Source organism: Elephantulus edwardii, unplaced genomic scaffold, assembly GCF_000299155.1.
Source record: "Elephantulus edwardii isolate Elephantulus edwardi_28Jun2011 unplaced genomic scaffold, EleEdw1.0 scaffold00082, whole genome shotgun sequence".
Lineage (NCBI taxonomy): Eukaryota > Metazoa > Chordata > Mammalia > Macroscelidea > Macroscelididae > Elephantulus > Elephantulus edwardii.
The window spans coordinates 1,682,017-1,693,602 of NW_006399832.1; the positions used below are offsets into that span (position 1 = coordinate 1,682,017).

General features: G+C 39.8%; 1 protein-coding gene across 4 annotated transcripts in view; it reads left to right on the forward strand.

Moving 5' to 3' along the window:
* PDE8B (phosphodiesterase 8B) overlaps positions 1-9,766 on the forward strand; it is a 360,385-nt gene extending 350,619 nt beyond the window's left edge. For all 4 annotated transcript variants that reach the window (XM_006889834.1, XM_006889835.1, XM_006889836.1 and 1 more), the window contains 4 exons: positions 702-822; positions 5,107-5,274; positions 8,439-8,568; positions 9,602-9,766. In XM_006889834.1, coding sequence (XP_006889896.1) covers positions 702-822; positions 5,107-5,274; positions 8,439-8,568; positions 9,602-9,711 — 529 coding nt within the window. In that variant the 3' untranslated portion in view covers positions 9,712-9,766. The remainder of the gene's footprint in view (positions 1-701; positions 823-5,106; positions 5,275-8,438; positions 8,569-9,601) is intronic.
* Positions 9,767-11,586: the final 1,820 nt, after the last annotated feature.

Genomic DNA, 11,586 nt, shown 5'->3' on the forward strand with positions numbered 1-11,586 from the left:
CAAGTTCTGCTCAGACCGTCACAGACCCTGGTTTCCTCATGAGGAAGGACTGAGCTGGCTGCAACTTGAATTGAGCAAAGAGAAGAGAGGACACAGCTTCCTTGACTTACACAGAAATTAGGATGTCTTCCTGGGAGAATAAAAATATCTATCTGCTGTACTTACTAATATGATTAATATTTAAATAGTACTTTGCAGTAGATAAAACATTTTCATGAAACTATTGAAGATCAAATGGGATAGAAAAAGATGAATGCAGTATGAAAAGTAAAATTTACAAAAGCAGGGTAGTTTTATTCTGATGTTCATGGGGTCGTCGTGAGTCCACATCGACCTGCTGGGAGCTCATCCTGATACAATGAATGGTCCAACCATTTTATCCCTTTCCTCTTTCTCCAAAGCAGTATTCTTTCTTTCTACTTGTTTAGATGTTGCTAAGGAAGGGAAAAAGGAATAACCTTGTAAAACAAGTCCCATGTAATGGGTATTTTAATATCAATAAATCTCTGAGGAAGGGTCCGCTCTCATGGGGAAACTGGCCTAGTGTCCACAAGCCCTGGTTCGGTGGGTCAAGGAGAAGGCAAGCCCATCTCTGTCACTACCTTTCTCCTCGGTAGTGGACAGTGTGGTGAACTGGCAGCAGAACAGCTCTGATGCTGAACATGATGTGAACAAGCCTTTTGTTGTCTGGTTGCTTTTAGGAACCATTATAGAACGCTGCGTCAAGCTATAATTGACATGGTTTTAGCAACAGAGATGACAAAACACTTTGAACATGTGAACAAATTTGTGAATAGTATCAACAAACCACTGGCTGCTGAGGTAAGCATTTTCCGTGCGGTAAGATGTATCAGAGTTCATTTTCATGAGAGTCTACTCTGGTCTCAAAGAATTCTCTCTTCCTTTTAAATGCAAAGTGATTATTTACTTGCTGTAGGTAAAGAGTGGCAGGGCTGAAATAACACTGGCCACGTGTTGCCTCTGGAATGAAAAGACTGAAATCATCTACAACAACTCTGAGCTTCTAGGAAGGAAAGCCCTGAGATGAAGCCAGTGCTGACCCAAAGACACCCAAAGAATAATGGAAGGAGTCTGACAAAGAAAAAATGGCTAGAAATGGTGGTTTTATAGGGTCCAAAGCCCTTTTAAAATTATCTGTTCTTTGAACTTTTGGTGGAAGACCTCAGAGTTGGAGATTGTTTTCAGGAACTATATTCATGCTGATTCACATTAAGATAATAGATTAAAACAAAAGTGTAAGTTGTTTCTTATAATTGCTGGATGAAGTATTTATAATTATTTGTCAGAGAGGACAAAACCACTCTCCATCTATTGGGTCAAATTTGTGATTCTGAAATAAACAAATCTAGGTTTTACTCCTAGATTTCTGTATTATCATTTTTCAGGTAAATATTCTTGCTAGTTGCCATGAGCTGTGCCCAGTTCATGTATGGCATGACCTTATGTGTAACAGAATGCCTGGTCCAGGTCTGTCTTCAAGACTTTTGATATCAAAGGAATTCTAAGTCGACAGACTTTCAAGTGATGGCCAAGCAAAAGTAAAATAAACCTTTGGAAGTCTGTGCTTTCCTTTGAGGGCATCTGCTGCCAACCCACATTTTCAGTCTCTTGGGTTTCTTAGGAAGCTGCTACCTTGGTTGTTGTCCATGCCACCACAACTGCAAGAATCTGAACAAGCGGGACTCACCCCACCAGTCCTTCCACCAAAGCCCCATTGGGACACATGTGTCCCACATACTGTGTGGCAAAATCTGAATTACCATATGTAAAAAAAAAAATTCTTTGCTTTCAGCATGCTTTCTTTTAACAAATAAAGAGTTATTTCAGTTGTGATTTTAATGAACATTTACAGAGAAGTTAGATTGGCATTCATTCATTGTTGCATATTTTACCCCTTCAAGCCCCTTCCCTCCCCAGTTCACTTTTTAAAAATATTTATTCATTGTTGCTTTCCATTGCTGAGAACACATGTAATCAACAAAAAATTCAAAGCAAAAATAATACTGTCATTAAAGGATTAAACTTACATACCTTGACTCAGCTTCAAGGTTCCCAAAGTACTGATGTTAGGAACATGAGACAGAAAGTTCACATCTATTGTTTAAAATGAAATTAACTACCTCTTGCAGCCATGAAGCTGTTTGTAGTCCTAGGAAGGCCATACCTGTTAAGCTGGATGTGAAGTCATTTTTAGAAGGAGCTTGACAAATCAGTAAGGAGACTCTCTGTGTTGAACAAGTCATAGGACCATTCTACCTGGAGGGACAGCACCCACCTCACCTGTGTTCAGCCCTTTCTCTCAAGGATTCCACAGAACAAAGCTAACTAACATCTGTTCATTCCAGAAGATTTATGAGAAAGAAGAAAGACCTAAGAAGTTAAACAATGATTCCAAATCCCAGCATTTAGAATTGAGAAAGGTAATTTAGGATGACCACGTGAATTCCCAACTTTGTGTGGAGATTTTTCGTGTACTATGGTATCGATCACTCAACGCTCTCCTGTCAAGTCACTTCCGGCTCGTACCCACCTCCCCTGGATTCCCAAGGCTGTGAAATGCAATCGGAGGAGACTGCCCATCCTTCTCCTGCAGAGCTGATGGTAGGTTCAACCATCAGAGACAGACAGCCATAGGATTAGCAGTGAAACTTGCCACAGGCTACACCACCCAACTTCCCGAAGTATCGACAGTGTCTCCCCAATAGTAGTCAACCAGAACTACAATCTTCAGAGTATATTCTGCTGACATCTGTTATAAATCTAGTCCTTAAATTAAAAAAAATTTCAATGCCTTGTAGTCTTTCAGAGGGCAGAGTTCTGGAAGAGCTAATTAACTTTTATATATCAACGTGATGATATCTAAAATGGAGAATAGCCATCTTTCAGATTCTTTGTAACTGGTCCATTATGTGTATTTATTTACACTTACTCACATATCCTGATTTGAAACCTTTCTTTATCCCCTTGTTCTGTTCAAACAGCTGCTGTTTGGTCTATGTACAAGAATGCTGCATGGTTTAAAATAAGCCAAAGTAGAGTGATACCTCAGAGTCGTATCTTTTCTCCATACCTATTCAACCTGTATGCTGAGCAAATAATTTGAGAAGCTTGACTATATGAAGAAGAATGTGATGTCAGGATTGGAGGAAGACTCCTCAACAACCTGTGTTATGCAGATGACACACGCTTGCAGACAGTAAAGACTTGAAGTACATGCAGCAGAAGATCAAAGACTATATACACAGCATTCAGTAAGAATTACATCTCAACATAAAGAAAACAAAAATCGTCACAACTGTACCAATAGATAACAGCATAATAGAGGGAGAAAAGATCAATGTTACCAATAATTTCCTTTTATGTGGGTCCATAGTCAGCCTCTATGGTAACAGCAGTCAACTAGGAAGTGTGTTCCATTGGGGAAAATCTGCTTTAAAAAACCTCTTTAAAGTACTAAGGAGCAAGGGTGTCAGTTTCAAATCTGAGGTGCATCTGCCTCAAGGTGTGGTCTTTTCATGTATTTCACGTGACTGTGAAAAGTGGGCCATGAATAAGCAAGACCAAAATAGTGATGCCTTTGAATGGTGATGTAAGGATTCTTGACTATTCCACAGTCTAAGTGTATCAACTATTCCATGGACTACCAGAAGAACAAACAAATCTGTGTGGGTGCACCCCAGGGTGCTCCTTAGAGGAAAGGATGGTAAACTTTGTTTCACATTCTGTTAGGCAGGTTGTCAGGAGGGGGCAAGTCCTTGGAAAAATTCACGTTTGAAAATGTAGGTGATGAGCCATAGAAAGCAAGACCTTCAACAAGAGAGACTGACACAGTGAAGCAACACTGGAGTGAAGTCTGATGAAGATTGTGAGGATAGCGCTGCTTTGATTGGCAGTCGACTTCACAGCAACTAATTCATAGATCTGGCTACAGAGCTCAAGACCACGGGCTTTTAGACACAGCTCGCTGGTGGCGGAGTCTGTTATGCTGCTTCCCCAAAGGTGACACCTCTCTGCCGGTTCAAATCTACCAGCAGCTCCTTGGGGTTTACAGCCTCAGAAAACTTACTGGAGAGTCAACTGTGTGCTGTTTGCAACTTGACAGAAAGATGCTTTTAAACTTGGCTGCACACTCCTGGTCCTGCTGCAGCCCACCACTGTTACTAGTGCCCCAATAATTTACATAACAATCACTCGCTATCACTCAGGCTACAGAAGAGCCAGGAAAAGGCAGTAGACACAGTAACATAGGAGTGGGACATGGGGCGTAGGAGAGGGCACCTGGCAGTCACACAAGTAGAAAAATAAATGAAAAAGCAATAGAAGGGTCAGTTTGCTGTTCTCTCAGGTATTATATTTTTAAAATACTGGTTTACTAAACAAAGTTTATGTACATTGTTTTTCACACCAGATCTTTCCCATTTCCTTTACCCACCCCTCCTTCTACCCATCAAATCGTGCAACCCTGTGATTACACCTGTACTCATCCTTACCCCTCTGCTTCGACCTTCCCCCCCTCTTGTATCCTCATACACATTTTACTAGTTATCTATTTCTACAATAAAGGCCTTTGGCAGTATTTGTCCTGATAGGACTAAGTTAGTTCACTCAGCATTATTCTCTCTAGTTCCTTCCAAGTTAGGTAGTAATTTATAAAATCATTACCCCTGAATGTTGTGTAGTATTCCATCATGTGAATGCACCACAACGTCTCAATCCATTGTTCTCCCATCTTTAATTTATAAATAAATGGAAAGTCCTGCTTTGGTATTTTCTCATAAACTTGAGGGGGGAGGAAATCCTCCTTAAGACTTCATACCACACTGCTCAGAAATTTGCTATGGCAGTTACCTCTGCGTAAGGGACAGTCACCTTTTAATTTCTGAGTTTGGTTGTTACTGCTGCTGTGGATTTTTGCTTGTTTTCTGTTTTTTAACAAGTATATGTATCAGGATGCTACATGTGAAGCAGAGGAAAGGCAAAGCTCTGAGTCACGTGGGCCTGCGTGATGGCTGCCTGTCTGGTCAGTAGCCCTGCCGGTCAGCTCTGTCGTCGTCTTGAACCCTGACCTGACAACCTGTTTTTCAGATCGAAGGCAGTGACTGTGAGTGCAACCCTATTGGGAAGAACTTTCCAGAAAACCAAATGCTGATCAAGCGCATGATGATAAAGTGTGCTGATGTGGCCAACCCATGCCGCCCCTTGGACCTGTGCATTGAATGGGCTGGCAGGATCTCGGAGGAGTATTTTGCACAGGTGAGCTGCCTCTCGAGGGAATGGTGCTAAGCTTAAAAAAAAAGCCCTTTTTAAAAAGACCTCTCCAGCTGAGGAGCTTCTGTTAATTGGGTGTCCTGGAAGGAAACAGCTCACTCCTACCCTGGAGTTCAACTCCTGGTTCCCTTAAGGGGTGGACTGTTATGATGGGTGATAATTGTCACGAACTGAAATCTTTTTCAGGTCAGGGAAGTAGACTGGGCCTTTGGAAGTATTGTTTCATCCTCAAGTTGTTGGCTTCTGAATGCCTACAAAACCTAGAAAATCATTCGTTCATTCATTAAGCCATTATTGAGTGTCTCCATGATGTGTTATGTAGCATCCCAGCCTGAGGAAGACTCATCCTGGCCTTTGAGCAGTTCATGACACTGAGGGGAAGATGTGGACTTAAACAAATCAGCACAGAAAAGGGACACACAGTTCTAAAGAGGCACATGTGAAGTGCTATGTTGTCGTTGTTAGGTGACATCGCATATGACCCACAGCGACCCCGTGCCATGCTCACATTTCCTGGTACAGTACAGTCACTGCAGCTGTCATGGTGTCAATCCACTTGGTTGAGAGTGTCAAGTACAAAAGAAGTAAAAAAAGAGGGGTTATTTCCCTGCCTAAAAAGGGGGCAAAAGGTTGTGGAATGTTATATTAGAGCTGGGTTTTGAAAGATTTAGAAATATGGACATAAAGGAATTTCTGAACGAAAGAAGTAAAATTATTGTTTTGTTGTTATGTGCCATCGAGTTGCTTGCGACTCATAGCGACCCTATGTACAACAGCCCTAAACCCTGTTCTATCCTGTGCCAATCTCACTGCCTCTGACACACCCATCCCGATTACCCCAGTCACTGAATCAATCCACCTCATAGAGGGTCTTCCCCTCCTGCGCTGTCCCTCCACTCTACCCAGCATGATGTCCCTCTCCAAAGACCTGTCTCTCCTTGCAACATGTCCAAAGTATGTCAGACGAAGCCCCAGAATCTTTGCCTCCAAGGAGTAGCCTGGTTTAACCCTCTCTAGGATGAATCTGTTTGTTTTCTTGGCAGTCCATGGTACATTCAATACTCTTCTCCAGCACCACAGTTCAAAGGCATCAATTCTCCTTCTGTCCTCCCTAGTCATTGTCCAACTCGCTGATGCATAACAAGTGATTGCAAAGACCATGGCCTGTATCAGGCACACCTTAGTGTAGTAAAGAAACAGAATTTTTTATATAAAGGGAATGGCAATATGTAATCCAGTTTGGTAGATAGGGGACAAAAGCTAGAAAATAGTAGACATCAAAGTATCATTTGAACAAGCATCCCCACTTCCTGAGAACAGGCCCTAAGGAGTAAGTAGTGTGATAATTTTAAAAATAAAATAAAAATGAATAAATAGGGGCCAACACACAGTATTGCATACACAAGTATTGAATTCTGGAGGAACCATATGTTTGTCCTTTTGGAAGTTCATGAGATATTGGTAATCTTCACCAAAACCACATTCATAACTTCCTTCTTGCTCATTCATTGTTCAGCTTTCACATTAAATATGAAAATATCATGCATCGGGTCCACACACTGTAGTCTTTAAATTAACATTCTCGCTCTTTACAAATAGTTTCAGGTCATTAATGGAATTCCCAAAATCCATAGAGGACCTGGAATCCTATTTCTCACTATTCTCAACTTGTGTAAAGGGAGAATGGCAAATAACTTTTTGTAAATTTTTTAGGTAAATTCTGTTTACATACATTCTTTCCCCAAAAAAAGAATGTATTAATGTTCACAAGCCAATTGTTGTTTTTGTTATGTACTGTCATCAGACCCAGCTCAGCCTCTACGGGGTTTTCAGAAGCAGTAAATCGCATTAGAGTAAATTGCCCACCTTTCTCTCATGGAGCAGCTGGTGGATCCGAACTGAGTGTCTTTGGGTTGACAGTACAATTCTTTAATACTAAGCCGCCAGAGCTCCCATCACAAGCTAGTATAATCTAAAAGTCAAAACACACAGTCTGTTGGGTAAGATTGCAGTCTGGCTGCTCACTTAATGCAGCAACAGGAACAAGGGATCTTACAATTCAGCTCAGTGAGTATGGTCCTGTGCTTACACTCCAGCATGTATAACACACAGATCTACACAAGCACATGAGAAACCCATGGGGTACTGTAGTGGTTCCTAAGAGAGGGCGGAGTGCATGAATACCTGGGGAGCTGGGAGAAGGTATAGATTCCTAGGCCTCCTGAATCAGATACTCTGATTTAAACCAGTGTTTTAAAAGGTGATTCTGATCTTCTGATCAGAACAGCCAGTTAGTTTGGGTTTTTTTAATTAAGCACGCCTAAGACCAGAAGATCTACTCTCTGCTCTTGGTTCCATCAGTGAAGTACTGAGTCTCCTTAGGCAAAGTCCTTCATTTATCTCTCAGTCACATCTGTCAGGTCCATCTCTGTCAAGTGTTTGTGAAACAGTTAAAATATGAATAGACTAAATATTCATTCAACATGAATGTTATATTACTCTGGTTAAATCTCTGTGTATGTACCATTTGCCTATGAAGATATAGAACTGGTTCAGAAGAACCTGGTTTAATAGATTGTATCAGAAATATAGCTTCCTCTTCATCACTACTCATCAAATACAATCTTTTATGTTCTCCTTCCATACATCAAGGCAATATTTGAGCACATTTCATTTTTTTTTCCCCTGTTCACCCTATGGTGGTGGTTTTCAGACTTTTCAATCTCAGAGAATTCTTTATATTTAAAACCTTTTTGGTGACCCTCAAAGAGCTTTTGATTATGTGGGTTTTATCCATCAATATTTACTATATTCAAAATTAAAATTGGGTTTCCCAGTTACAACAGAGAACATGTGGGAAATTGGAGAATGCCTCTGAGATGAGAGTTTCCTAGAATCCTTGAGTACAAAGAAGGTTTCAATCAGAATATATTACAGAAAAGAGAGTAATGTGCCCTTCAAAGTAAGAGCTCGGAAAGCCAGGAGACCTGGATTCCGTCTACTTAGCTCATCAGGTGGGCATCTCGGAATCTTGAGGAAGCTCATTTCTTCATGTACAGAGTAATGTAATGACCCAATTTCACAAGATTGTCCTAAGTAACAACATGTCAGTGCAGACGCTTTTCATATGCTGCTTTTATTTCTTACAGACAGATGAAGAGAAGAGGCAGGGGCTGCCTGTGGTAATGCCAGTGTTTGACCGGAACACCTGTAGCATCCCCAAGTCCCAGATTTCCTTCATTGATTACTTCATAACAGACATGTTTGATGCCTGGGATGGTAAGATAGTTCATGCTTCATCACCAAACAGGACAAGTTTATTAAACTTTATGATGATTACTGTTAATGGCATGGGATGGACCTATAGATAAATGTTATACATTTATAAGAAAGTTAACTGTTAACTGTCCATAGCCAGGGCAAGGTTGTATGTACACCTTTTCAATTCCTTGGCAAATAACTTCGTGTACAGATGACTCATTAGATGACTGATAGTTGGGTAAACAACTCTTCTCCCAATCAAAGGACATACTTCCAAAGCCTACAGCAGTTTTAGTCTGTCATTAGAGGGAAATCTCTAAAAAGAAAGTAAAAAAGTATTGAATCTACTTAAGTCATTGGCTTTTTCAGTTGTCACCAGTACATTTGATTTTGCTATTTTTTTAAGTTAATTTTTTATTTTATTATTTTTTGTGTGTACCATCAAATCAGATCTGACTAGTACAGGAGGAGATTGCCCCTCCTTCTCCAGCAGAGCATCTGGTAGATTTATTTTGCAATTTTTAAAAGATCCGCTTATCATTTAAAAACTAGAGGTAGTTGCTGAGTTGTAAGAAACTTGTACTTAACAAACCAATTCCCATAAAGCATAAAAATTTTAAAAATTGAAGATACATAAATTTTTTTTTAAAAAACAAGCTACTTTGCAGCATTTATCAAATCATTATCGTTGTATTGTTTTACAGATGTCTGTGTGCATCTGGATATGTTTATTTGATCTTTTTATGCATAGAAAGGTTCACTACATAGGAAAACCTTGGACTGACATTACATACAAAACATGCCTAACTGCTCTCACGTCAGTACAGTTTGACTTCAAGACAGACTGCAGAGCAGAACTCATTTGAATTCTAGTTACTGCCTGTAGTGGTTCATGTCATCCTTACTTATTCACTTGTAGTTTAAGACTTAACTTGGGGTACCTCACCTCTAATTCTGATCCCAAGCTTGTCCCATGAGCCCCAGCCTTACAAATGTTCCTGTGATCTACTAATTTAACAGGCTCCATCATGATTCTTTTACATTCCAACAGCTTTTGCCCATCTGCCAGCCCTGATGCAGCATTTGGCCGATAACTACAAACACTGGAAGACGCTGGATGACCTGAAGTGCAAAAGTCTGAGGCTCCCGTCTGACATCTAAAGCCAGACCTTAGGATGACACTTCTTGATCTACACCAAGTACTGTGAATTACAGTGTGAGCAGAGCCTTGCTTTTATAATGAAATACGGCAGACTTGGGTTAAGAAGCTAATGTGTAATATTTGACCTTGAATTCAAGTTACCAAATCTCATTTTCTGAAGAAAAAGTTTTTGAACAATCACTTAGTAGCAGAACAAATACTTGGCAAACACCTCTGCTCTGCAGTCATCCTGTGTGCCCTCGTCAAACCATGGAGCTGACTCATCATAGTAGTAGGACCCAAAAAGCAGAGACCTGGTGCATGTGGGCCCATCCCCCTGGAAGATGACCGAGTAAGTTAGCTGTGTTCAGCTCATCTCTTATCATAGAAGTCACCATTCCTATTCATTCCTATATAGAATTTTTCCTCAAGAACACCGTCTGAAAGATTCTGAAACCCTGCGGAACAGATACATCCAGGAAGAAAGAAGAAAAAAAAAACACAACAAACTAACAACCTATGTAAAATGAAGACGACAGCTAGGACCAAATTACTAGTAAACTAGTTAGCCTCACAGACTAGCTAGGTTGTTCTTCAGGTCGATGGTGTGACAGTCAAGTGGAAGCCGCCATGGCTGGGTCAAGGCTCGCTACAGTGGGCTCGGCGGCCTCTGAAGTCTTCTTTCCTGTAAAACAGATTCACCTTAACAGAAGCCATCATGTTCGGGCAGAAATGCCATCGTGCTTTAGCGGGAATCCATGGCCTTCCCTTATTCCTGGCTTACGGAGGCAGCCACCACTCACTATACTAAGCATTATATAAAAGCCATTAAATCTGAACGCCCTTGGACAAGCTTTTTTAAAAAAAGAGAAAAAATTTATATATACATTTACTGTTGAAAATTTTTCTTAAAGTAATCTAAATTTTCTGGGTCCATGGAGTTTGCAGTGCCATATACCATCTACACCTGTGTATTTGGGGAAAGGAGTGGGGGAGTTTTAAGGTCCAGATGTTTTTAATTGATCTATATTTGAGATCATGCTGTTTGCTTTAATGATGTAAAAAAAATGCAAGATGTGTAAATATATCAAATAATAGGCATTTAGGGAAGCAGCAAATACTATTTTAAGCTATTAACTGTATGCTAAAAGCTTCTAAAGCACAAGTGCATATTTTTATACGCTCTTTTCACAACTTTCTGTGATCTACATAAAGTCAAACGTGAGATTTTCCTTTCTCTCTTACCAGCCAAACCTTCTTCATGTATTATAAATACTAGAAATTCAGTAAACAAAAGGCTTAGATTTTCTTTCAAATTATCTGTACTCCATGCTGCATTTTTATGATGTATGTTCAGAGAGTAAATTAGCTGAAAGAGAAGTTTTATTTTTTTTCCAATTGAAAATTGGAATGCAGAATATTTGGAAGTAGTAGATGTGGGAGAGGGGAAATGATTTGTCACTATATAACGTGCCAATGCTTTTTTCTATGTTTTGTACCAAAAATGGAAACATATATAACAATTCCATGCAAAGAAATGTATCTAAATTATTTTTGTTAGATAAGAAAACTTGCTTGGTCACCGCAGCTGCTAGCTTTGTATTGTAATGCTGCATTATGTAAATGTAATGGAAAATGGTTTTTTGTGAAGTACTTGTAACTAAATTCCTACAGTCATTTTTTCATTCCCAACAGCTGTTTTTATTTTACTTCTTTGGCCTAAATTTTTCATAATTTCAAAATTTTGGTTTGGTGTCCTTTATTTCACGAGTCACATATTTTGCTTTCAGAACACATTAAAATCAGAATGCCAGAGTCTCTTTCTAAGGAGAAATTAACACCTAATGCCAAAACCTCCAAATCCATCGCCATCAACTGAATTCTAACACAAGCTG